The sequence below is a fragment of the Octodon degus genome, unplaced genomic scaffold (assembly GCF_000260255.1).
Source record: "Octodon degus isolate 3935 unplaced genomic scaffold, OctDeg1.0 scaffold00058, whole genome shotgun sequence".
Taxonomy (NCBI): domain Eukaryota; kingdom Metazoa; phylum Chordata; class Mammalia; order Rodentia; family Octodontidae; genus Octodon; species Octodon degus.
This window is the reverse complement of record NW_004524634.1, coordinates 1,722,555-1,750,346: the sequence shown is the minus strand read 5'-3', so window position 1 is coordinate 1,750,346 and position 27,792 is coordinate 1,722,555. Positions and strand designations below refer to the sequence as shown.

Below are 27,792 nucleotides of genomic sequence, written 5' to 3'. Positions count from 1 at the left end.
ACAGATTGCCTATGATAAATATAATCATTAGGCATATCTAAATTGTATCATAAACTGAGTACTCCATTTTACAGATTAGGGAATTGAAACACAAAAAAAGTTAGGTAACTTGCCCAAACTGCCATACCCAGCAAGTGACAGAACCAGGATTTTGATCCAAAACCACAGCTTCTCAGCATTTAGATTCTCTTTTTTCAGTGCTTGGAAGTCTCTGGATGCTGGGGTACCTGGAGCTGTGTAGTTGTGAGAGCAACGTGTGGGGCGGACGTTAGCTAAGTGTAAGCAGACCTTCACACAGCCCCTCTCCTGCATGTTTACCATACTGAGCATGATTTCCATGCAGGTCATTGTCATGTTGTCCAAAAAGAAAAACTGCACATTTCTCATCAACAATGTGTGGTAGAAATACAAACAGGCTCCCATTAACAAATTTATTATGAGTTCCCCAGTCTCAGTAAAATACATCAAATAGCATGCCTCATGTAATTATCTGTCATCCTAAACATTTGAACTCTTGACTAAGGGCGGAAAAAAGTCCTCCGTTATCCTTGCTTCTATGTATTTCACAGCCTTGAGAAATGTGCAGTTTTTCTTTTTGGACAACATGACAATGACCTGCATGTTTAAGGATGATCTCTTCTACTGGTCTATCACTCCATGACTAACATGCCCGAAAGTCGCAGAGCCTGTGACCTATGCGGCCTTTATGGCTCTTTTGTTGGGGCATTGGCCTTACCTTCTCTTCCTCCCTCTTTTAGGTCTCCAGTCAACATTTCCCCTAAATCATAACAAAAGACTGGAGTCTATAACACTGTGAGATCAACACTTTTCATTGCTCACAGTCCACTAAAGATAGAACCTTCAGCCGCACATTTCCCAGTAGCTGTCTTACTTTCAGACCCTTGACCTCCAACTTTAGTGACGACATGTACCCACAAAAGCACAGGGGTTTCTATTGACTCCATAGAACAGCAGCTGAGAACAAGGAGGTGTGCCAGCTCTCTGTGGGAACCTCCTTCAGCAGGCAGCATTGGCGCAAGATTGTACCTCTGACTAGGCACTTTGATATCTGGGTAGAGTCTGGATTCCCAAGTGCTAGGGAAGGGCCAGCTTGCAGGCATTCTCCAAATGCTTGTTAAAGGCATTCTTTTAGGTAAAGAGTAAGGTAGTTGTGCACACTGGCAAACTGAATTACACACGAAATAGCTAGTGGGATAGACCTTGTCATGGTGAGTGTTCACCTGGGAGGAAAATGGGCTCTAAAATTCTGTCTTTTATTTAAAGGACCTTGGTGGCTGATCCTTTATTTGTAAGTTTAGATAATTCACATACCTGGGTTTGCTTAAACTGGATCCCATCCACTGCAGAAGCGCTCCTCCCCCATTATTGTCACATCAGAGACTGTGTGCAGAGCTCATTCTGTTGGTTCCGCGAGGGGAAAATGATGTTCTCAGGACCCAGAAACTCAACTGTTTCCTGAGATATAAACACATATGTGAAGGGTGTTTAAGAAGAGGAATCAAGGTACATCATATGCAAATACAAATTCCCTATGATAAATATAATCATTATGCATATCTTCTAAGTTGTATTGATAAACTAAATTTTTAAAAACATGATTGCTTTCAGAGCAGGGGGCCTCCCTTTTTATAATATTTCCCATAAAAGTTTTCAGCGTTGCATTATCCTTGATCTTCATCTTTTAGTGACCCACCACCAAGCAGTTCTTCCTTGTCTGATGTATTTTAGTTGTAACATTCAGCAGGAAGGGGGAGAGATTGTTTAAGCTTTGGAAATTGAGCAAGTCCCTTTGGATCAAAATGTTTTCATCTTTTCGCCATGTGCCTCCTTTACCCAAGGATCCCGAATTGCATAGAGCTGGTAAATGATAACTAGAAAATTAGGGTGAAATAAGCCTTGCTCGTTTCAGCAAAGAAAATCATCAGCTTAATCAGAAATATGCTTCCCCTACAATCAGGGAGCAATTCTTTCTGGCTGTTTTAATTCCTGTATGGGAGGCAATGCCTGAAACAGGGAAGATTCTGCTCCTTGTGGCAGGATGGACAGTCATGAGCAAAGGTTGGGGGCGGCTGTCTGAGAGAGACAGTTTATCTGAGTTCCAGCCTTGAGAAGTGAACCTTGGGAATGGGGGAGGGAGGACTCCCAGAAAAACAGGATACCATATAGAACTCCTCTCAAACAAGACAGGCACCAGCTGCCCCATGAGTGGGGTGGGGTTCAGGCTGGGGCGCGGTGGCAGGTGGAGTCAGCCAGTTTTAGCTTAGTGCACGATGTTCTCTGTGATGACATCTGCATGCTCTGGGAACAGAGCAGAAGTGGACAAATGGTCCCCCTATTTGACCTTGAAGATAAAGTCATTAACTTTTATGAAAAAACTTGTCTAGGCCCCAATAAGATAATGAGAGCATCAAGGAAATGTTTTCTCTATTCTACTTCTTGAATAAATAGCCTAGGCATTGTTTTCACCTGAACTATTTAGCACCTGCTGAGCTATTTTCAGAGGCTTCATAGGCAGGAACTTTCTGGAAATCTGGGACTTTGTTTATATAAAAACCTTTACTTTGAGGAGGTGGGTAAATCCATATGGATAGTGATTGACATACATGCTGTCTGCCTTACATTGGGAGAAAAAGAATCCACTTTCATTCTGTAGTCATGCCAGCAGGTGTCTGGGTGACCTCTGCTCCATTGGCAGTAATGACTCTGACTATGGGAGGCGGGTGTGTGTGTGTTCCATCCAGTCTGGAGGTTTCACTTCCTACTTGGTAGACTTTTATTTCACCTTTCCTCTTGTACCTAGTCTCCGTTTCTAAAGTAATAGTCAGTTATTGACCTATATGGGTTTTTTTTCCCATAATTTTATTGAGAAACAAATAGTAATGAGACAGTTTCAAATCAAATTGGTAGGACAGTTTCAATAACACATTGCATACATTCTTCCTAGTGGTTAATTGCTGTACAAGATGCAGACATGATATCCTATTTACAAACACTATTAGAACAAATCTCTCTATTCATTAAGAGAATGTAACTATATATCTATCCTAACCATTTTGAATACACAGATACAAAATGGACATTCATCTGTATACCCTTTCTTGTTTAGTTCCATCATTTGAATATTATAGGTGTGTTAACTCCACAAAATATTCTAAAAGAGTCCAGGAGCCCATAATAGTATTGGGTCTTCCACTTGACTGGCAGTGTCAGAAATTGTTGACCTGAGTCCCCTACAGCTCAACATAACAGCATGGCTTTACTTCTTATACTTCATTTTTATACTTTTCTGCTGGATGGTTAAGACCAAGATAAAGCAAGACCTATGCAACAAGAGTTGTAGCTTTTGGATCTGATAAGGTCAGTGAAATTCCCTCAGGATTTATCGTGAGATCCTGTACCTTAGGTTGTAGATCCTTTGTCATTGTCAGCCATGTGGATGAGTCACAGCCATTGCTTGGCCAATGTGCTCTCTGTGAAAGCCTGAGAGAATGTTTTCTCTCCATGTGACTGTCCTTAGGCACACTCTACGTCATCGATCACTTTCCTCTTTGGCCCCATAATCTCCTTGATCAGAAAATTTAGGACACTACTGAGTTACATGACGTTACAGTACAAGTTCTCATATGTTCTGAGTCTTAATTGATCTTGGAGGGCTAAGGCCAAAATGTTGGCTTTCCTTGTGGCCCTCCTTTTTCTCTAATTTTGGTCTGCAAACTTAGGTTAACCCTCCAGAAGAGAAGCTTATTGTTATTACCATACAACCTAGGCTATTAAGCTTAAGCTCACTATCTTTCTGAATATCAAACATCTTATGGCCTGTATGTTTAAATTGATGACAAATAATTTACCCTCAGATCTCTCTTTACTTCCTTTTCTTCCTTTCCTTCACCAGTTCTCCCTCTTATCACATCATTGACACAGATGATTTTTTTGAGCAGCAAGGGGACATAGTTCAGTCTTCTACACCAGTTATGCTCTCTTGGATGTTCTGAAGGAATTAGTGGCTTCTTCTGAAGGCTTCAGTAGGAAGTAGTGCTGTGATCAATTAGTAATGTCTGCTGTGGATTCAGTAGAGAGGAGGGGACATGCTTGTGTACATGCAGTATATTTGCATTCCTGCATGAGAAAATGGGCCACCATTTATAAGAATGAAAAAAAGGTAGTTTTCCAGGAATTGAATGTGTCCCTACTTAGGCTGCACATACTTCATCCCTTTTAATATTTTTAAACAATACTTGGATTTTTTAAAATATGGTCCATAAATCTAATAATCATAATGATGTAGGAATAGCACTGTGCCCTATCAGACTGCACTGGCACCCCACTAAGGCAAGAAGCCTGTGAGAGTGTGTACTGGTGTGTCCTGTCATCCTACAGGACACCCTAGAGACATATTTGTTTCCCCCTCAAAGTAAGAAGCAGGAGAGTCCAGCTAATGATTGATCAGTCAGTTGGTCTTGGGCCCTTGTTGAGTCATGACCAGGAGCTCTCCGGCTGCTGCCTAGTCAGGAAGAACCTGACATCTGCCTGTTCCTGCACTGATGAGGGTGACTAGCTGTTACACTCTATCCCCAAGCACTGTGGAGAAACAGGAAGGACAGTGGGGACCTGGCCACGTCTTGGGCCCTGGAGGCTGCTGCACTCAGTGCAGGGACTCCTGAAGCCAAGGATCATCTCTGGTGTGTGCTTTGCCACTCGTTCTACTCTTGTCAGCAGTCCAGACTGAGCCTGTTGCACTGCTTTTGTGGATCCTTCCCCTTGGAGCCCATGAGGCTGTTGGGCCAGCTGCAGGGGTAGTCCTGGGACAAATACTGAGCGGGACGCGATCCCAGGTGAGCTTCCCAGGCTGTGAGCCCAGTCACCTTTGAGGTGTCTTACTTTTCTCATTGCTGAGACAAAATACCTGATACCCAAAGTTAACAGGGGAAAGGTGTATGTCGCTCACAGTTTGCAGAGATTTCAGTCCATCGTCGGCGGACTCCAAGGCAGGGTGACATGGCAGAGGAGAAATAGTTCGTGTGGACAGAAGGTAGCAAAGCAACAACGGATGGCATGGCTCTTTCTATCCCCTTTATCCTAGCCAGGATACTTGAGTGGGGGTAGCACTTACGTCCTTAATCCTGGCACCTTTGATCTTAGCACTGCACCATGAATCAATGCCAGTGTCACGCACTCTAGATCCACCTGCCTCTGAAAAAGCTCGGCAGTATTAGCAGCATCCTGGCATAGCTCAGAGATAGTGAGCAAACCCTGGAAGGGATTTTTTGTCATTATTTTTGTTTTGTTATTAGGTATTGAACCTGGTACCTAAGCTTTACCACTAAGCTACATCCCCAGCTCTTTTAAAAATTTATTTTGAGATAGAAACTCACCCCATTGCCTAGAATGCTCTTGAACTTGAGATTCTCTTGCCTCAGCTTCCCAACTGTGCCACCCCACCCAGCTTGGAGAGCAAACTCTTCTTTTGTACCAGGGATTGAATTCAGGATCTTGAGCTTGCTAGGCAGGCACTTATTCTGCTGAGCTATATCCTCAGCCCTGGAGGGGGAGCTCTTAATAAAAGCTCGTTTGAGATATTCTGAACCTCAGGCCCAAGATGAGATTCACTGTGTAGATTTACCTGCTAACAGGCATCACTAAACCTGTGTTTCTCATTCAGTTAAATTAAGTAAACTTTTTTAATTTTTTGAGACAGGATCCTCCATCTAGATAGAAAGTAAAGGTTCTTGAAGACACAGTCTTTGAAATTGGACATGACACGAAAGGTGAGCAGGCTAGATACAGATGGAGTAGAGGGAAGCGTGAGCCCAGCAGTCCCACCCACATCAGTCCCTCAGTGAGCCCTGTCTGCTCTGCTTGTTGTTATCCCGGGCACCCTCCCTTCCTGCAGACTGCCATCCTCATCTTTCACCCAGATCTCTACAGTGGGCTCCCTGCATCCTTCCAGTTTGCACTCCTGCCCCTCTAAAGCCTCTTCTGTGCCCAGCACCCTGAGTGATTCTTCTAACACCTACATCAGATGCTTGCTTTCTTCTGCTCAAAGCCTTCCAGGGGCTGTACAGCGTAGAATCAAATCCACACCCACAGTGTCCCCAGAAGAAGTGGCGTTTGGGCATCTCCCCGACCTCATTCCCACCACTAGCCTGCCCTAGCCACGCCAGCCTCCCTCCTTCTTGCAAAGGCTAAGTTCACTCCTGTCGCAGGGCATTTGTGCTCGCTGCTGCCTCTGCCATGGATGCGCTCCCCCAGGTGTTTTCAGGACGTGCTCTCTGGCTTTATTCAGGCCTCTGTCAGTGTTCATCTGCTCAGAAAAGGTATCTGTGAAGACTCCTCGTGGGCGTTCATGCGCAGACACACAAGCACACACGGTGAAAAAAAAAATGGTTTCTGTATTATTTTCTTGAGAATATCTACAATAGAAGAGTTCTAATGGTGTCTTCTTTCTCCAGACTGAAAATATCTGGACTCCACAGGATCCTTTTAAAGTTTTCCTGCTTATGTAGGACCACAGGGGCTGTCCCTGGTTGATACCACCTAGACATCTCTGTAGAACTGCCCAGCAAGTTGGGCTTGACAACAAGCTGAATTCATTCCAAAAGCAAGTGTTAAGAGCTGTGTGTATGCCAGGTGCTGTTCTGGGCACTGAGGATGCGGTGAACCACACAAGACACTCTCCTCCCCATGTGCATCCATGTATCTTCCACCTGATTGCCAAGGTGCAGAATGTAAACAAATAAATATAGCCAAAAATGTTGGGTTGTGGTGGTGCTGCAGAAAAAAATCAGGGAAGGGGTGAGCCACTTGTTTGGGGGGGTGTTCTAGGTTTTCACATGGGATAGTGCTGGACAGGTTAGACATGCCCTCGCCTTTTGCTTTCCTACCTGATCTACAAGAAGGGACCCTGGAAGAGGGTAGAGGAGGACTCTATAGCCTCAGCTTTGTTTTAGATGAAAGCTGTGCTTGATGCCTTCTCTTAGATGTAGCTGGAAGGCCAAGAAGCTGACTTCCCTCCTCCTCCAGTGATCCCTGTCTTCGGCTGCCTCAGCCACAAAGTGTGCTGCAACCAATAGAACATTGTGTCGACACCCTCAGCTGAGAGGTGGAGCATGCTTAAGAGCTGCTGGCTGTTTGTGAGAAACCACATGAGCAAGGTCAGTTACCCTGAAAACAGAGTTTCTTGGTTATGTCCAAGGTCGCTCAGGTTGCTGACTGTGCCTTTCAGCCTCTCTACTGGCAGCCTTCTCTGAAGACCCCTCACACACACCAGTGCCCCACCACCTGCTCCTGGCTCCTGTCCATGGGGATCGTGGTTTGCCTCTGCTGCCTCTCCTCTAACATGCTCTCCCTCTGAGAGTGAGTGTATGATGCAGCCCAGCCCAGGGAGATTAGCGCCTAACCAAGACCACCCGTTGCTTCTCCCTGACAGCCTTAGTCAGTATCCCCTGTTGAGCACAGCCCTCCAGCAGAGCCCACAACAGACAAGTGACCATGCTCTTGCCCTTGCGAGGTTTTCTGTGGCTAGAATATCGAGTGATGCCGAAGGCTGGCTCGTCTGGCATCTTCAGACTCTGCCAAGGCGGTGGAGCAGTGGCTGGATGTGCTGAGAGCCACAGTGCTCCCTGGGGGGCTTTCAGTCTGCGGCTGCACAGTGGCCCCTCTGCATTTCCACAAAAGCACAACCCAAGCAGAGTGGATAATTCAGAACATGGACAAAAATAATTCACTTCATATGTTATAGTTGTCACCAGCTGTTGTTGCTTGGTTTTTAAATAGACCATCTTTTACAGCTTCAGGTTTAAAGGAAAACTAAGCAAAAACCAGAGCTGCACAGACTCGGTGTCCCACCAGCAGTTTCACTCTCTGTCCTTGCTATCTTGCATGGGTGTGGTATGTCTATTACAATTGACAAGTGAATATGGATATATTATTAAAGTTAATATTATTTAACTAAAATGATAAATAAACAAAAGCCGCTGCCTTACATGAGGGCTCACTCTTGGCAGTGCACATCACATGGGGCTTGCACATCACTGATGGCCATTCTAATCCACCATACAGAATAGATTTGCTGCCCTGAAAATCCTCTAGCTTCCTCCTGTGTCCCACTCTCTTCCCCCTCCTAAATGCCAATCGCTGATCTTTTTTGCTCTACCTACAGCTTTGCCTTTTCTAGAATGTTACCTATTCATGATCCCTCCGCATCTTCTGGTATGGCTCTTTTCTTTTTATTGCTACATCATATCCCATCATATCAAGGTACCACCATTTCTTTACCTGCTCATCTATCAAGGGACATTTTGATTATTTCCAGGTTTTGGAAATTCTGAATAAAGCTGCTAAAACTATTTATATGCAGGAGTTTTTGTGGACATTACTTTTCAACTCTTTGATAAATACCAAGAATGGTGATTGCCTAATCATGTGATAAGAGTGTGTTTAGTTTCATAAGAGACTGCCAAACTGTCTTTTAAAGTGGCTGTAACACTTCATCAGCGGCCTTGACCCCTAAACCATTTTCACTGAGACAGGTCTGGATTTTAAGTAATATTTCAGAATGCTCTGAATGTAGATAATCCATCACTCTTTCATCTGTACTCCTACCCGGAGGGTGCCCTCTTCATTCTTCCTGTCCTCCTGACCATCCTCCTATTCTCACTAGACCTGAGCTGTTCTAGCAAAAATGTCCTCTTTTCCAGCTCTTTCCTTCTTTTGTTTCTCCTCTCTGCCCTTCCCCAACAAAAGCAAAATTGGTAAATAGAAAAAATGACAGGAGCAGGGTTGATGGGGGGCTCCCACCCCCATCTTCCCATAAGGGAAATACTGCATCTTCCTGCATGTACTGTGTGAATCCAACTATGGTTTTGCTGTCTTTTGCAATATTTTATACTGAGCACCAAAAGACATAGACCCTCTCCCCTCAGGACCGTGTGGCCCCCACACCCTGCTCTGTACTGGGTTGTGTACAGAGCCAATGAATGAGACTCTTCCCATGTGACCAAGCCCATTTGTAGAATCCACAGCTTTGCTGCATGCTGCACTGGCCCGGGAGGATAAGGCAGGGCCCCAAAGTCAGGCTGTGGACCAGGAGAGAGCCACACGCCTTCCCACGTGTTCACTGTCTTAGGCTCCTGATGCTCCTTAGACCCAACTCTAAAACTCTAGGAATGGATTTTGTTTATGGCTTATCAGTCTTGTTACTGTATAGGTACACTTTGTGTTAAACTCAGATGCTCTGACTTAATATAAGAAGACAGGCAGGCCAAGATGGGTGAAATACAGATAGAAGGAAGAACTTGCAGGGTGAGGGAGAATCCCAGTTGCTGAGGCAGGGTGGATCTTGTCTCCTCGGACCATCACAAGGCTTTGATGAGTTCAGGACACAGTCCTGTGCCTTAAAGAAATTTTGCTCCCTGGCCCCACCAGTTATACACCAGGAGAAACCCCTCATTTCGGTGACAATCAGAACATTACCAGCACAGGTTTGCAGATGTCTTCTTCCCTTTGGGGTGTTCTAGCACCTGGCACCTGTACTTGTCACCAGGCCTTTATCACCTGTCCCTCTTCTTCACGCTTCCACCCTGTCCTGCGCCTCACCTCAGGGACCCCAGGAAAAATATGGAAACTTGGTCCAAGAGTAATGTGGGGTGAAGAATGAGGGGTTGTAAGAACTTAAAGGTTTTTCCTTTCTTAACAGGTAAGACTCTGTAGTCTGATGTTGATTCTTCCTGTTTGACTTTTTTTTTTTCTTTTTTTACGGAATTGGGGATCGAACTCCAGACCTTGTGCTTACCAGGCAGGTGCTAATGCTGCTGAGCTACCTCCCTGACCTCCTGTTTGATCTTGTTTCTCAGCTCACCACCTTCATCTGATCAAAGATGCTCAGAGTAATGATAATCTTGGTGCAGTGCTGTCCCTCCCCCAATCACCCGTCCCAGGGCTGACGCTGCATTGATCTGAGGTTCTGCCGACTCACCCGGTGTTTGTATTGGCCCAAACCCCAGGCCCTGCAGTGCTTTCTGCAGGGTACTTCCGGGGTGTACTGAGTGTTAAGGAGCCGTGGGAAGGGCGAATCCATCACACCAGGAAATGGGGCAGAGTTCAAGGAGTGCTAGTCAGCTCCTCCCTGCTCACATCCTTGTTCCAAGCCACTGTCTGTGAGCGATGTCTGTGTCTAGCCTGGCATGCTTGGGGGCTCACAGAAGCAGAAACACTGCTGCCCCCCACCTAAGGATGGTACCACTCGAGCCACCACAAGGCCAGCAAAGCTGACAAAGGGCTAGTGGGCCCACACTGGTAGTGTGAGGAGTTTGCAAAACCCCTGTGGACTAACAAAAAACTGGTCCTTGTTTCCTTTCCTTCTTGGCAGCCAGGTGTGTTCCATGTAGCCAGTCCACGTCTCTGAGGAGCCTGGATCCTGTTGACAAAGCTATGGCATCTGCCCACTCCATGCCCAGCCTGGTCTCTGGCCCATTCCCCTGCCTCACTCAGCCCAGAATCTTAGCAATATCGGAGCTCACCTGGTAGAGCCTGTTGATGACTCAGCAGCTGAGGAACTCCAGCTGAACTGGGAGGGCTCCCTCCCTCTATGCCGGACCTGTTGCTTGCAGTTCCAGGAAGCTGGAAAGGGAGCCAGCACAGGAGCAAGGCCCTGAGGAAAAGGAAGTCTGACTCAGCACCCAGCCCAGGTCTTTGATAAACCTGCACTTTGCAGAAGAGATCTGTTCCCGCCTGGCCAAAAAGAGGCATGGTGCCGATCTGTGCAAAAAATAGTAATAAGTGTAGAAAGAGATGGGCATGAGCACAGGGCCTGCCTTATCCACAAAAGATGTGTGCTGCCTCCTATGCTGGTAACCGATTGGGATCCAACGACGAGTTGCCCTGGATGCTGTTTGCTCTGTCTCATGGGGGGAGGGGTCTCTCAATAAGCAGGCAGACTTTGAAGTAGGTGAGGGTACTGGGCAGTAGAAGAAGATGGCTGTGACAGGGTAAGGCACTGCATAGCACCTGCTGAGCCTCAGGGACAGAGATGGCTCCATAGGGCAGGCTGGTCTACTGGAAGGGTCTCCACAGATTCTCTATTAGTGGTTTATTTTCATGACTACCTTCTACAGGTCAGGAAGAGCATATGTCACCTCATTTTGCACTCAGGTTACTTCTCTACATCTGTCAGTCTTGGGCATTTGTTAGGGCCTCGACCCGAAACAGCACAAAGTACTTTGCAAATCCTTTCACTTAGCCTTTAAAGTGGGGACAGAAAGATAGTTATCAGTTCCTAATTCAGAGATGGTGGGAAATGAGGTCTGGGCCCAAAGAAAGAGAAACTGGAAATCCTGAGTAGACCGTGTGGGTGGTCCAAGTGGGACCCACTCCCAGCCCCAGTGCTAGTAGATGCCAGATTTGAGGGGTGAGCCTTGCCTGCTGGAGTGGTGGGGGACATTATGGAGAGGATGGGGAGGAGCTGGGCCTGGAAGGCTGAATAGAAATGAGATTTGGCAGGAGAGACTGAGAAAGTGTATTTAGGAGGCCTGGAATAGACAGACACACTTGACTGGAGGAAGAGGCTTGAATAGGGCGCACTGGAGACCCTCACAGGAGCACTTTTTTGTGTGTTTGCTTCTCTCCTAGAGGGTGAACTCTTTGTGGTACATCCCACTTTTGCCTCAGTAGGCGCAGGGCATAGTGTCAGCAGTGAGCACCCCTGAGCTGGGTGAGCTGCCCCTGCAAAGCCACTGAATGACGTCTATACCCCTTTCACTTCCTCTGTCTTCTCCTTGGGATTTGGTCTGGCCTTGGGGCCACCCAGTGCAGGGCTGTCTGCTCCCTCTTTAAAATTTCAGGAGAAGCCAAATAACAAAATAGCCAAGAGCAGATGTCAGTGTGTTTTGGGGGTCATCTCATTGGTGACAGCACAATGTAGGATGATGTGAGCAGACCAGTTGAGCAGACTTAACTTCAGGTAACAAGCATACTTCCTTCATTCCTCCACAGAGTTTCTACATTCTAATGATAACATTAGTCAAATAGAAGACATATTTTAACTCGCCACCAACCTGAACAATGATATATCAAAGCCACTCATTTTTAATTCAGTGTAATGATCTTCAAGCATGAGGATTAGCCAGGCATGGTGGCACAGGCCTATAATACCAGTATTCTGAAGGAAGATTGCCCAAGTTCAAGGCCAGCATGGGCTACATAGTGAGTTCAAGGCCAGCCTGAGCTGCATAATAAGACCCTGACTTAAAAAAAAAAAAAGGATTATTTCTCACAGGAAGAGTATTCTACAGCAGTGGTAGCAAAGCGATGGCGTGCGTGCTGAAGCTGGCTGTTTGTCAACGTTAAGAGCTCTAAAAGATTTGCCATCACTGCTATGTAGACTGTGACAGAAATGATTTTTGGTTCCTCTTCAGCACCTGAAACAGTGTCTTTCACATAGTAGGTGCTCAGGAATAAATGAGTGAGTGAGTGAGTGAGTGAAATGAGTATCAGGATTCAAGTGTGGTCCATTTCCACTAAAGTCAGAACTGAGCCGTCGAGCTGAAATGAATTGCTGGGAATCCACTTGTTTCCCCTGTACTTATGTGTACATTTTTATCACTCAGCTCTCCAACTCTTTTCCCAAGCTGGTGACCTCTTACAGAAATTCAGTTTCGTCTAACTAGAAACCTAACAAGATGCTGGGCGTAGTGCCAGGTATGAAGATAGAGAACAAGGGGCTGTTCCTGGCCACACTAGAGGGAGAGACAGAAAAGATGAGAAAACATCCAAACCACAATGCAAAATAAAGACTGCTCAGAAGGAAGATCGCTCTGTGTGTGTGTGTGTGTGTGTGTGTGTGTGTGTGTGTGTGTCTTACTGAGGATTGAACCCAGGGCCTTTGAACTGAGCTGCATCCCCAGCCCTTTTTCTATTTTGAGAATCTTATGAGTCATTAACTTGTCTGGGCTGGACTAGAACTTGTGATCTTTCTGCCTCAACCTCCCAGAATGCTGGGATTACAGGCATGCATCACCACACCCAACTCATTTCTAATATTTGGGTGAGACTTTCAGAGACAAGTTTGATTCCTGTGGGTAGAGAAGGGGGTGTGCCAACTTTGGAGATAAGCATTTAAAAAATAATTTTATCGATACATAATTATACATATTTATGGAGTGTAATGTGATATTTTGGTATATGTATGCATTGTGTAATGATCATATCAGTAATTAGTATGTTATCTTAAGCATTTGAGATTAGCATAACATTAATAGCTATCAGTAACAGCTGCCACTTGTTGCTTATTTATATGTGCCCTTCAGTACTACACATTTCTCATATGTCCCCTCATTTTACTGATTTTATATAACAATCTTCGACAGAGAGTGAGTACTTCTTTCTGTCCTTTTATGTGAAGATAACCTAGGCCTGGACAACTAAATGAAGGTCACCAGCCTCAAGGTCAGGCTCTGGGTGGCAGGAGCCCAAGGCAGGGAGCCCAGTGAGAACAGGCAGTGGGAGTTGCACTGCCTGGCAGGAAGTAAGTAGAATTTAGAGAAAAAAAAAATTTAGGACTAGGTTATGTACTTGAAATCCCAACCTAGCACTTGGACTAGGCTCTGTCCCTAAATGGGATTGTAAGCAGTGTAGAGGGTATGAACAGTTTGGAGGGAAAGAGTGATATGGCCCTGCAAGCTTGCTTTGGCAGTGGGAGCAAAGGTAAAAAAAAAAAAAAAAGGGTGGGTGGGGAGGCTATTGGCAGAAGAACCAGTTTGGCAACTATTGTGCTAACCCAGGGAGAGATGGTGGGGCCAGGCTTGGGGCAGGCTTGCAGGGATGCAGAGGATAGTAAGATGGACATGCGCTGGCTGGGGATTTGGGGAGGTTCAGCTGGGCTGCGGAAAAGTTGGGGATGGTGAGGCCAATGGTAGCTATCAGCTGTTTAGTCCTGTGCAGAACATAGGGGTAGCGAAAGGAGAAGAGTTTATTTCTGAACCGCGATTTGAGGTGTAGGCCTTGGGAGCATGCTGAGGTTGGAGTTGGCTGTGGGATGTGGGATCAGGGTGGCGCCTTGGATGCGCAGTACTGGCAGGTTCAGCAACGCACACTCTGTCTGCCCATGCTCCAGTGGGAAAACGCCACTTTTCTTTTGCACTATGGGTATTGATGCTGTCCCATGTGGTTTGGCCACTGTGAGGGCAATTCACAGATCTCAGATTTATTTCTGTTTTAAAAGTTTGTTCACAATAAGTAGCTGCTGCTTGAAAAGTATAATTTCAGGGTCAGTGCCCTGTAACATCAGTGGCCTGCAGCCAAGCGACCCTGGGGTCTCAATGAAAGCCCCTTGGTTGAAGTCCCTTTGTTGAGACCCAGAGACAAGGCAGGGGTGGGACACTATGACCACTTCTCCCTCCTCATCAGCTTCCTGGAAGTTACAGAATAAAGCACCACCGACTGCCTCAGGCAGTGGGTGCCACAATGGTGTAAAGGCTCCGTGTGCTCTATTTCATTTCTTTTCACTGTACCCTTACCATAGTTTTGTGAGGAGCTATTGTTCTTATTTTATAGATGGATACCAAGGTTAGATCATGTAGCCAAGGTCTCATAGTTAACAAGTTGCAGAGGTAGGATTTGAACCCTGGTCTCATGGAAAATTCCTCTGAGCTTTGAGGTGATGCTGGCCTATTTTCTGTGCTGTCGTAATTACAAAGTCTTGCCTTAGGCTCATCAAGTCAGACTTTAGTGCTTATGGCCCCAAGAATCATTAGGAAGGGCAACCAAGAGACCCAAGTTCGTTGACCTTTAGGATATATTAGTATGGCAACATTATGACCGCACTGAAATTTCAGAAATGGAAAGTACCCTAGTTAAGGACCTCATTCATCTTCTGAGAACTGATATGAATGTCATGCTACATTGGAAGACAAAGTTACCATAAACCTAGCACACTCTCATGGAGACAGTACGCATGGCAGCCGTCATTCTGTCTGATTCCCGATTGAAGGCAGGGGATCCATCTATATAAAGTGTTGATACCTGGAACTTAGGGCCTTGGTGGACCTTCTGGCCCAACTCTACTATTGAAAAATAAGGGACCTGAGATTGAGAGAGGTGACCTTAGTCGCTAAGGATAACACCACTTACAGATGACTCTGGCTTCTGGGCTCCCCCAGCTGCCTGTATTTCCCACACTGCTGTGTGCGTCTGGCTCCATCTAAATGAGAAAGGGAGAGGTGGTCTTTCTGGCACAGTGTTCTTTGGCTGTACTTCACGGGAGCGCACCAAAGCAAAATGGTCCTGTGATATGAGCTAGTGTCTGTCCTGTATAAACTATGTGACCCTGGGTAAGTTACTTAATACCCTGTACCTCCATTTTTTTTCCTTGAAAGTAGAAGCATGATACAGATTAAAACATGCCTAATTAAAAATTCTGAACTTGAATATGCTCCGAAATCTGAGACTTCTTGATGCCACAAGTGGAGAATTGTACACCAGGCCTCAAATAGCAGGGTAGTCAAAATGCTGGCACACTAAAACAGTGTAACACTACTTTCCACCTGCATGTGTAAACATAAATGCATTTCATTTTAGATGTGAGTCCCCTCCCCAAGATACCTCACCATGTATATGCAAATATTCCACAATGCAAAGAGATGTCAGACACTTCTGTTCCTGGACATTTTAGATAAAGGACACTCAATCTGTAGTACCTACTTTGCACTCTGAGTGTTGAGTGAGATGATCCAGAGCACATAGTAAGCACTCACACAATTGTTGCAGCTACAATTGTTAATCATGACATCAGTCTCAATAATAATCCCATAATTCATGCATATGACTTAGGAACCTGGGAGATTCCCTCCAGTCCATCCTACCCCAGGCATAAAAATCCCTTCTGGTTAGCTTGAGTGCCAGTTTGTAAATGACTGTGCTTGAGTGTAGGCATCCAGATTGGGGGCTTTGTAACTACCAGTGGTTCCCACCTTGCATCGTTGGTGACTTCACTCTGTGCGTCAGTGCCTGCCACTTGAGACACCGTGCTAGCCCTTTGATGTAACTTCTCCATTAGACTCTCTTCTTGGATTGCAAGGACCAATCTGTGAGGTTGAGATGGTGACAGAGAGCTCTCTGTCCTAGTGACTCATCTGCCCAAGATGGTTCATTCCCATGTAACATATTTCTAAACTTTTTTTTTTATCATCCTGAATTCCCCTGAGCCTGGTTGGCCAGCTCTTCCACAAATTCCTGTGCAGCTTCCTCTGAGGTCCTCTGGAGTGTACTGCATTGCTGGGAACAGTGAACAGATACCTCTTCCCAGGAGAGAAAGCACAGCTTTCTGCTGGGGATGCCACATATGGATAGCCTCTCAAGCGCTATTCCACAGCTCCCCTCTTTTATTTCTGTTGGAATCCTTTGTCTGAGCGCCAAGCAGTTAAATTAAAGTACGGCAACCCTTGTCTGCCTTAAAGGCAGGCCTGAATTCTGTCTGTTTTGGGGGTCGGCATCCGGTTTCATAGGATTTCTCTTCTGTTACGTGTGGTTTTCCCCATAACACTACCCCTTCTTTTCTTTTTCCCTTTGAAGTCCACAGTCTTGGGATTTCCCATTTTGGAATTATTTGACAAAATGGGATGTTGGCAAAAACAGCCTAAAAGGGATTCCTGTCCCAGAGGGTGACTCTTGGGCCAGGAGGCCCTTGAGCCTGCCTTCCTACCTCCACAACCCATGAAGAACAGCTTTTGAAACTCACATGAGAGGAGCTCCAGCCGCCATGCCTGTGCCTGAGCCACTGCATTTGGCAGCTGGCTAGGGCTGGGCTCTTGCATTCTTTCCTTTGTTTCTCTGGAGCTTCAAAGCCTGCCAGTGCAGGGTTGTTCCTGGAGGGTTCTACACAGGCCAGCTTTCCAACCATGGCCATGGCAGAGACCAGGGCACCTTGCGGCTTAATGCCCAGCCCCGCAGGAGTCCTTGCTCATAGGGGACACTGGAGGCAGTGGGAAAATTCCAAAAGGTAATGGTTGTGGCCTGTGGAAGAAGGGCTCAACCTCAACCACTGGGTCTGCCGAGTCCATTATTGGAGTTCTTTTGGGAGATCCTAACTGCCACTGCTTCCTGAGGGGCAATGGTGTAAACACTGAGATACTCTTTTAGGCACAGCATGTATACAGGCTTGAGTCTGACCTTACTTGCAGAAGAATGGACAAATTTCTTAGCTTCTCTAAATCTCAGTTTCTTCATTTGCATAACTGAGTATTCCCACCTGCTGGACCAGAAAGGCAGGGAGTGTCCTCAGAGCCTCTGTTGCTATGAGGACAAAGTAAGATAGCATATACAGGACCCTAGTGCTGGGCCTGAACCTATATGTACCCCCCCACCTGAGAACAGAGAGGACCGCCCACCCCTTCCCAGCCCCATCTCCCTGGTCCCTGGCCCCTACAGGGAAAAAGGAAGCAAAGGCCTCGCCTCCCATCACAGGGCCCCCCTCAGCTGAAGTTGTTCACGAATCAGGATTGTAGAGTGAGGCCAGGGCACTGTTTTCCATGGGAATGTGAGGATATGGGAAGGGATTATTCTTTTGTGCTACCCAAAGTATATATATTTTTAAAAATGCAGCATCTTTGATCTGTGGAACACAATGGTTTTGCGAACTAATTCCTGAAACATCTTTGTGAGCTTGGCAGCTCGTGGCTCACAGGTGAGGAACAGAAGGGACAAAGCAACCTGCCCGCAGCTGGGGGAAGGTTCTCAGCACATGCCTCATCTTCCTAGTGCTGTCTGTGCTCCACAGGCTGCCGTGGGACCCAGGAATTGTGCTGTGTTTACCTGGACTGATGGGATGTGGGGCGGGAAGGAGACGTGAAGACTGTTCATTAGTTCAGGTACAGTGCGTAACAGGCCAGTCACGCTCCCCCTCAGAGGTATGTAAAGCATCTCCCGTATCATCCATTGACATGATTGCAGGTCTCTGGCTGACGTGAGCCCAGAGTAGTTTGCCACCAAAGTCAGAACATGACTACTCCCAGCTTCAACTGCGTGACCCCTGAAACTTTTCCTGGCCACAGCAGGAATGTCTCACTTGAACACTTGGTGTGTACATTACGCTCACCCTTTGAAATGTGCCTGTGCCATCTTAAGAGGCTCGCTTCCAAAATTAGCATCTGTGGGGCCACAGACGGCCCAGAGAGGATACATGGGCTTTTACATACATCTCCCAGTCGCCTCGTCCTGACCCCATCTGCAGCTCAGATGTCTTGTGCAGAACTCTGTAGGAGTATTCGGAGTCCCAGTAAGAGGGAGTCAGAAGTTCTAATGATGTTTACCATGTCAAAGGCCAGAAAGAAGCACCGTGTGGTTGTTGTATCTGTTCTAAATATGTTTGCCTCTGAGAATTCACAGCCTTGTGTTCCCACCCCAGCAGTCCTGTAGCCCACCCGGCAGGGGATGCATGGGGCCCACACAAGGAGAAGCAGCAGGCAGGACTTCTGTTTTTTGTGCTGAATTGCAGCATCTGCCTTTGGGAGTACCGTGCCTGAGGCCCAGCTCCTCTGCATGGCTGCTGGGCCACTTCCCTGCATTTCAGTTTTGAGAAGTTAATTTCTGCTGATTGTAAAATTCAGGAAAGTTTCCTTCTTCATTGGAATTTTGCTGCTCTGTTTCCAAAAACCTCTGGTACTATACCATGAGGGCACATAAGGTCATCTGTTGGCCAGAGTGGTTTTGAGGGTCACACAGAGGCCCCGAGGTCATACTTATAATAGCCCTGAACTTGAGATTTAATGTTCTGTGGTTGCAGTCTTGAAATTCTTATAGTTTTACCTTAGGATCCGTGTCCTGTAAGTCCAATGAGACGATAGAATGTGTACTAGAGGCTTTCAGCTGGGGTTCCCAGGGCGCTGCCTCCAAGTCTCCTGCCTCCCCTGGTGGTCATTGTCCCTGCCACACTCTGCCTCTGGTAAAGCCTGGACACTAAAAATGTTGGGATTAGGTCCATTACCCTGTGGCATCTCAGGTTAATACATAGCAACAGCTGTCACCGTCCTAGGCAGGCAACTCCGCAGCATGTCAGTGGACAGTGGGAGGGGAACAGGCCACCATGCTCCCTCTGATCTAGTACCTCCTGCATCCTGGAATGCAAAGTACAGTCCTTCTGCAGGTCACCGTCCACCCACCCTCGACAGCCAGTCTCTGGAAAGAAGAGACACCGAAGCGGACTTCCCCACCCTCCCAGCTGGGTCTCAGCATAGCAGACCATTGCTGTCAGAGTGAAAAGCCCAGTGACTAGTGGGTCCCCTGCTCACTTTGTACTGGGTCCTGTGTGCCCATGAAGGGCTGCACTCACCCTGCTCTCCTGTAAGGACAGCAGTGACATAATCAGCAAGCAAAATCATCTTGATGGGCACCAAAATGTGAATGAACTTAATGTCGCTATAGCATACACTGAAAAGTGGTTAAAATGGTAAATGTGTTATACATGTTTTCCCACTATAAGAACAGATTTTAAAACACCATGACAGATGGAGACAGAGACTGGCTGGAAGGAAAACACTGATATTTTAGTGCCTTCCATAAGCATTTTTTCCCCTGCAAACAAGGAGTCCCAGAGTCCCATGTTTTTGTTTTGCTTTGAACCCCACGAGTGAGGTAACCAGGCCTGTCTTTTGGCCGCTTTGTAAAACTACCAAGTCTTTGCCTTTCAGGGAGCTCGCCTTCCAGTCCTCTGAGGATGCCGTTTGCCAAGTAAACGCTTATCTTTTTTCTCTGCTTCCCCCCACAGGTATCCTGTTGGCTGTGTGCCAGGCCCTAGAAAACAGCACATCCCCCCTGAGCGGTGAGTACAGCCCCCCACATGTGAATGAGGAGTGGTGCGTGGATCCTGGCCTCCGTGGGCCTGAGCACTCTCTCTCAAGAAGCTCCCTGCCTGGGCCTGAGAGGGAGCTCTGTCTTCTCCACTCTCTCTTAATAGGCAGATGGGTGCTCATGGAGAGCTCTTCACTGCAGGCCTGAGAGCAGCCTTGCTCCCAACTAGCGTGATCAGGGGTGCAGCAGAATGGGCTTGCGGGAGCCGGGGCTCAGAGCCATCCCCGCTCTTCCTGCTCACAGTGATCATATTTCTGAATCCCCCTTTCTGCTTCTGCCTGGTGATCTCTGCTTAGTGATATTTGGATTCATGTTTCAATATTTGTGATAATAGTTTCCTTTTTTATTTAAAAAAAATCCTAAAAAAAATTTAAAAAGAGTCGGGGAAGTGTTGGAGGCGATGCTCCATGGCAGCAGTGCACTGCGGGGAGTTGTCCCCATTACATTTGCACCCCCTCGTTACTGTGTGCAGCCCTGTTCCTGGGCATTGATGTTTTAATACGATTAGTTCTGTTGAAGAAACTGTTATAAAGTTGAGGTTGTGCATGTTTCCATATTGCTGCAAAGTCCTGAAATCAGTCCTTTTAAACTGCTCACACTGTTCTGTCCAAACGGGCATGTGGGGTTTAAATAAGCATTCCCTAAGGGCTATTTATAATGCCTCCAGTTTCCCAAGTTATGATACCACCTCTTCCTGCCTGGAAGCTTTTAGAATAAGAGCATTTATAATCTCAGTGCACACTGCCAAATAGCTTTCTAGGTGGACTGCATTGATTTATCCCAGCCACGTGTGAGTAGGCCACTCACTACACCTTTGGTGATATGACGTGTTTCACTGTCTTCTGTTCCCATCTGCTACTGCAGTTTTTCCCCAGTAATTTCAGGGGTTTCCCTGCAGAAAGGGGAAGGTTTCCATGAGTTCATAAATTCTCTCACCAACCACACAGTTTCCCTGGCACTCTGCTCTTCCCTACTTTTCTTTCCAAAGTCAGCAGAGGTGATAGTAATGTCACTGGCACCCTGCTGGGTACAACTGCTGCTGTAGCCCCAGCATCCTCCTTTGACTCTGTTATCATCGATGTATTTGAACCTTAAAGGTGCCCAAGCCCCTTGCTGATCCACAGTGACCCAGAAGGAAACACCTGTCTTCCTCCATGCCGTGTTTAGTTGGAGCTGAATGTGAAATAGGGAGGATCCTAAAAACAGTCCTGCAGGGATGCCAAGAAACACCTGTATTTTATTCTCTTGGAACTAGGTGCTATCTCATATGTAGATGCTAGCATTCTAGGTACTAGAATCGTACAAAGAAATGGGCCTTCTCTTCCTCACCCTCCAGGAGCCCATCTCACAGGCGGACAGACAGCCGGATGACCCAGGAGTATCATAACGATCTGGGCAACTTGACTAACTCCTTAGCGTGTGATTTAGAAAAGATTGCTACAGGAGTGAAACCAGTAGTCTGGAGCTTGGAATAGACCATTTTTATCTGCTTGGTCATTCATTCATAAAACATAGAAACATTAGCCGAAGGCAGGCAGAAGGTGGCAGCATCCACAGTTGAGAACATCTGTCACACCCTCCCAAAGAAGGAGTTATGACTTGGCTTCCAAAGGGACTTTTTAATATCCCTTAAAAGGGACCGAATGCACCCTAGATAGGTTGTTGGGTGGCTGCTTGCTTAACCCTCAGAGATGTTGCACAGTTTGCAGGGTGCCCATCTGGTTCTCATATTTTCATGAGACTCACTCTAATGACCAAAAGGGTGTGGTAGAGGCCTTGGTCAGGTGCCTGGGAGCCCGCCTTTAGGCCTTCCTCTCCTATCTCGTGTTATCTGCAGATTTGGGGCAGCTCTTTAGACCTCTGAACTTCTCCCCCTTCTTCTTGCTTATGTCTGATGATGTCCACCTAAAATCAGGGTATTTTGAGGGCTTTCTTAATTTAATATCTGGAGACTTTCAGAGTAATGAAAAAACAAGGAAAATTCATTTGGATTATCATTCATGGAGAATGTTCCTATCACTAGCACGTTTGGGGAGATGGTAGTGCAGATCTCACTGAGAGCCTTGGGCTTAAATATGTTGAGATGGTTAGTTTGGGCTGGGATACACAGAAAGAGGGCAGATCAGACTGCAGGAAAGTCTTTGAGGATTTTACTTGTTTGTGAAACACCATAGAACATGGGTCAGCCAAAAAGCAAGGGATCCACTACTTACTCGTTTCTTAACAAAAGCTTTGCAGAACTGCAAACTCTCCCAACTTTATTGTCTGGAGTGTTCCTGTGTGGAACTGCAGTCATTCTAAAATTAGAAAGCTCCCGTGTTCTGCCCGGGGTACATGGTTCACCTGCTCCAAACGTCATCTGTAGCACAAGAGACTTGGTGTGTCTCAGTTTGGGATAAAGCACGTACACCTGTGAATACTTGCCTTAGCCCTGTGTGGAGAAGCATCAGGACAGAAGGAGCACTTCTTCCTTGCCTCTACAGGTGCGTCCTTGTTTTCTGCTTCCTCATTCCACCTTCTACTTTTCACAAAGGAAATTGTGCTAGGTCAGTTGTTTCTCGAGCAAGGGCTGCTGGGTAGCGCAGGAGGCAGAACACATTATAGAAAGGAGGACTGTAATTCTGACTCACTGGCTGAGCGATCTTAATAGGGCCCTCAAGTCCACCTGAATCTCAGTGCCTCTAACAAAATAAAGTAATGGGATTAAGCCAGTGTCTTTTCAGACTGAATTACCAAATCACATTAGTGGGGCGTGACGGATTTTTTTTTTTAATTGAACCACTTGGGATACAGGTCGATACTCAGAGCACATTACGTAGAAGAAGGGCAGGTGCTATTTCACGGCTTTCCTATTTAAGTTATTAATAGATACAGATATACCTTTGTGTCTTTGCTTACATGAATGATACCCATATTGGATCCTCTAGAGTTTCTAGATTCTAGAATTTGTAAGAATTTGCACACTCACAAAGTTACATTAATCAGATCTGCGTGTTCCACACATACAACTGTAGGCATTCAGTCATCTTGTCCTAATTTGACCGTAATTTTAATGTGCTCATCTTCACCAAGCTTTTCCAAAACACTCAATGTACAGAAACAGAAGCTCTTTCCTTATGCACAAGTATTTCATTAATTTACGTAATAATTAATTAGATTACGTAAGTACAAGAATGAACAATTGACATAAACAGGTTTGGGAGCAAACAGATAATCTCTTCGTAAATATACAGCCTAACTGGCAAGAACAGAAGTAGCCTGGGACACTAGAAGACCACTGACTGAACTTTTGCACACTGAGTGCATTGGTCTAGACATTTAGCAAAGGAATGAAGAGAAGGGGATGGGGTGCATCAGAGGCTTGGGTCAAGTGGAGCTACCGTCTTTAAAAGGAGCAAGACAAAACTGTGGCTTTGAAAACACTAGACCTACAGAAGCTTGCTGCTCTCTTAGGCTTTAGTTTTTAACATTTATTTTGCACCCATTTATTAAATACTTCCTCAGACCAGGCATAATGCTCAACTGTGGAGATACACAGGAGAATTAAATATGAGCCCAGCCATCAGAGAGCATTCGGTGAGGCAAATAATGCTGATGACTAGCATCTTAAGGGTAAATCGTAAATCAGACAAAACTGACATTTACCATGATAGACTTCTCTGAAGGAAACAGCACTTGTTCCATATTCAGACTTCTTATTTTTAATCTAAGTTCCAGACTGTGTATGTTTATTCTCCTTGTTAAATTGCATCTTGCTCAGTTTTTGCTGTGCTGGTTTTCCATTTGATTGGTCCCTCTTGCAAGCTGTGACTGTTATCTGAGGAAATGACAAAGGGAACATCGCTACCAGGCATCTGTACTCCAAGAACAGAACCAGAGCACACATCCATCTAGGTAAAGGGGACTGCTTGAAAGGAGTCAGCACGCAAGGAGTCCCAGGTAGACTGAGCACCTGGCCCTGAGGTATATGGAAGCCAGGGTGACTGTAGGGACCTCAGCTGCTGTGGTTTGTAGCTGCCCTGTCTCTGCCAAGAAGATCATTTCAATACTGATGCATCCATTTCTGTGTCTCTTTGCTCAGTTTAAGGGAAAGAACCTGACTGTTTTGTCATCCTTGGCCAAGTTTCAGAAGCTGTGACAGGGACAGGAGAAGGCTTCAGGGAGGGGTGGGGGAGATGGCTTGGTGGAATAAGCGCTTCCCTGGCAAGCACAAGGGCCTGAGTTCAATCCTCCCATTCTGTCAAAAAAAAAAAAAAAAAAAAGGACTTCAGGGAAGTGAGGAGCCAAAGGCCTTGGATATGACAGCCTTTCTCATTAGACCTGGGGGAGGCAAAGATCAGCACCCTCAGTCCAGACTGATCTTTGGAATCACTGGTGCAGCCAACAAACAGCATTTACTACGCGTCAGGCCCTCCTCCAAACAACGGCCTTATTCTCGAGGACTTTATAGTTCTCTGGGAAAGATAGGCATAATGTATTTTAGTACATAAAAATAGCATTTTTTGAATGGCATTCCTGAATGTGAGTGTGTGTCACGTGAGATGGCTACAGCTTTTGCTAATGGGTGTGATTATTGGCATAATCATTCTGAGAAAACCATTCAGCATTAGTGGTGAGCTTAATTGCTTGATATTAGTAAGCAAGAACTTTAGCATTGTGTGTGCCCAGTCACACAACAATTGCATTTTTAAGGATCTATTTTTTTTTAAATAATCAGTGTTACATTATCAGTAAAGAGGAGTCTGTCCAAATACCAACAACAGAGAAATAGTAGTTATGAACACGTGGACAAAGGAAACATTAAACAGCCCTTTAATAAGATAAAGAATGCTGTGAGGTGGGGAAATGCACATGATGTACACATAGAAAAAGTGTATAAAGCTGAGTGATAACTTAGATTCATACATACGTACATCCAGTTACAAAAATGTAGGGTAGATTCTGTTAACGTTAATTATCTCTAGCTAATGAGAATATGGGTCATTTTCATGTCTTTTGTGCTTTTCTGTTTCTCCTTGCTGTCTAAAGAGAAAGAAAAAGTAGCAGCTGCTTCGCTGCCCCGCAGGTCTGCAGCCTGGCAGGCGCTGGGTGCAGGTGTCCCAGACTTCCTGCCCAGCAGCCGCAGCTGTCCGCAAAGCTCCTGCCTGTGTTGCAGACAGGGGACCTGCCATGCTGGCCTCACACGAGGGCCACCCTGTTCTCTGCAGCTTCATTCCCCAGCACAGCAGTACTCCCAGAAGCCACCTTGTCTGACTAGATTGGCCCCCACAATTGTCAGTTTCCCTTAAAGCTCTGGGGATGCTCATCTAACCTCTACAAGTGGCTCTGTGCCTCCTAAATCTTGAACCACCTTGACAGAAATTTTAAACGGAGATGATTTCCAATTTGATTTCCAAGATGGCTCAAGTCACAATTTTCCAACTTTATGATGGTGTGAAAGTGTGTTCATACACCATCCTGTTGTTCACTTTCACCATTTAATCAATCACGTGAAGCTTAGTGCTTGGCTGGCAAGTGCAAGGTCCTGAGTTTGATCCTGGTACCACCAAAAAGAAAAAGAAAATATATGAGACTTTTAGCACTTTATTATAAAACAGGCTTTGTGCGAGATGATTTTGCCCAGGTTCAGGCTAATGTAACATACCTAAGGCAGGTTAGGCTAGGCTGCGGTGTTCAGTGAACTAGTGTATTAAATTTTCAGTTTTCAAGGTCTTCAGTTTACAATTTGTGGAGAAGAATCCCTGTTGTAAGTGAGAAAAGGTGGATAAGAAGCAGTTTCTCACAATTACTAAGTGATAGAAGGGAAGGAAAAGATGCTCCTGAGCTCCAGCATCCATTTACCTGGTGCAGGCAGAGCTGAGGCCCTGTGTTCTGTTTCACCCTACCCCTTTTCTATGTTTGTGTGTTCAAGAGACATTATAGGTGTACTGGTTGATACACTGTGTCAACTTGAGAAGTTTAGAAGTTTAATTAAGTGACTCAGCAAAGAGCCAGGGTTCCTTCTTTGTAAACACCCTCATCCTGCACATGAAGAGGGCATGGACATTGTGTGAGTTCTCCACCCCCACCCCACGGTAGCCTGCTTATAATATAAAAAAAGGAGAGAGGCAGCTGCTGCCACCCCTCCCTTTGCTCAGTGCTGTTTTCTGCCGCCTTGAGCTGCTGCCCTCTGTCATGTGCCACTCTACCTTAGAGCCAGCCGAGTATGGACTGAAACTTCCACAAACTGTGAGCTAAATAAACCTTTCCTTCCTTAATTCTGGATGTTGGGTATTTTGTCCCAGCAACAAGAGGTAACGGACACAATAGGCAGTGCAACCTGGTTGCTTGTTAAACACAGCTGTCAACAGAGAACGTAGGCCTTTGTTGACTCTTAGCACTAAGGTCAGTTTCTCACATATGAGAATTCTGAAACCAGTGTGTTTGCAACTACTCCTACCACTATAAATCTTCTCATTGTCACTAGTGGGGCAGGTGTTATGATGCAAGTCGGTATCTTCACGGTATTTTTATCAACTAGAGTTGAACCCTGTGGCAGTGGCTCTAGCACTGCACTGCATGAGAGTCGTTCTGTTGACTGTTAGAAAGTAGATTTCTGGGCCATATGCTCATGGGACCCAGGTATCTGCATTTCTATCCCTGGCCACATCTTACTACAGGCCAGGAAAAAGAGGCTGAGCCCTATGTGTCCTAGTAGGGTGAGATGTTGTCACCCTCAGGCGCCACTTCTCTCCTTGACCTTGGAGTTCCTCTCAGCTGGATCATGGGCAGTTTCAGGACTGACTTTCTAGCACTCAGTCAAGAGCTTGATGGAAAGAAATTCATCACTTTGGAACTTCGCCATCATCTCTAGCATCTTTCTTACCAGCCTTGCAGAGAGGACAGGAAGAGCGCAGAGGCTTTCATGAGAGGTATCACTTTATTTTCTGGGATCCCCACCTACTGAGGTTGGGGTCAGTCTAGAGCTTCTTCCTGGGGCTAAAAAGCCCCCTTAGCAAGTCCCATGACTGTTGGTGCACGGATTCATCCTAGATCTCCCTTCTTAGTGCCCTGTCTTAAAAAAGTCATGGCCCAACTTCCTCATCAGGATGTATAGTGGAAGATGACTTGAAACATCTTGCCATCTTATAACCAGATTGCATTGCCTGTAATGTCTCTTAAACACACAAACATAGAAAAGGAGTAAGGTGAAACAGAATGGAGGGCCTCAGTTCTGCCTGCACCAGGTACCATGGGTCCTGGAGCTTAGGAGCATCTTTTCCTTCCCATGTATCACGTAATAGTTGTGAGGAATCCCTTTTTATTGGCCCTTTTTGCATCCCACCTTTGGAATTTGATGAACATCCTTCCCTTCCTTGAATGGTGGGTCGTCTCACAAATGGAAGATTTAAGCTGGGTGTGGTAGCGCACACCTGTAATCTCAGCACTTGGGAGGCTGAGAAAGGAGGATGTTGACAAGTTTGAGGCCAACCTGGGCTACTTCATGGTAAGTTCAAAGCCAACCTGAACTACAAATTGAGACCCTGTCTCAAACAAATAAGAAAAAAAAAGAAGAAGAAAAACCCTTTAAAAGTAGAAGATTCAGATTTTACTATGAAATCTGCCACATACAAATCTTGCTGATCCTCTATAACAAGCTATGGCATGCCTTGATAAAATTTTAGCATCTTCTATAAAATTATGTTTCTAGCACTCTCTCCAACCGATATCCTGTTAAATAAAGTCAGTATGGTTCTTCAGTAGAATCCTGAGTACAAACCTGGCTAAATGGTAACTTGTTTGATGTCACTGTGGGTAACTTAGAAGTTTTAACCTTTGGCCAGTACTTCCCAACTTGGTTCAGAATAGACTCATTCAGAACAAAAACTGAGTAAGGTCCCACAGAGAGTATCAGTGCCTTTAGTATGAGCTTATAATAAATGGATTCATACACAC

The 27,792-nt window shown here is 45.8% G+C and overlaps 1 protein-coding gene across 3 annotated transcripts in view; it reads left to right on the top strand.

Moving 5' to 3' along the window:
- Positions 1 to 27,792, top strand: part of Tgfa (transforming growth factor alpha) — a 94,727-nt gene that overhangs the window by 15,043 nt on the left and 51,892 nt on the right. For all 3 annotated transcript variants that reach the window (XM_023718478.1, XM_023718479.1, XM_023718476.1), the window contains exon 2: positions 19,775 to 19,828. In XM_023718478.1, coding sequence (XP_023574246.1) covers positions 19,775 to 19,828 — 54 coding nt within the window. The remainder of the gene's footprint in view (positions 1 to 19,774; positions 19,829 to 27,792) is intronic.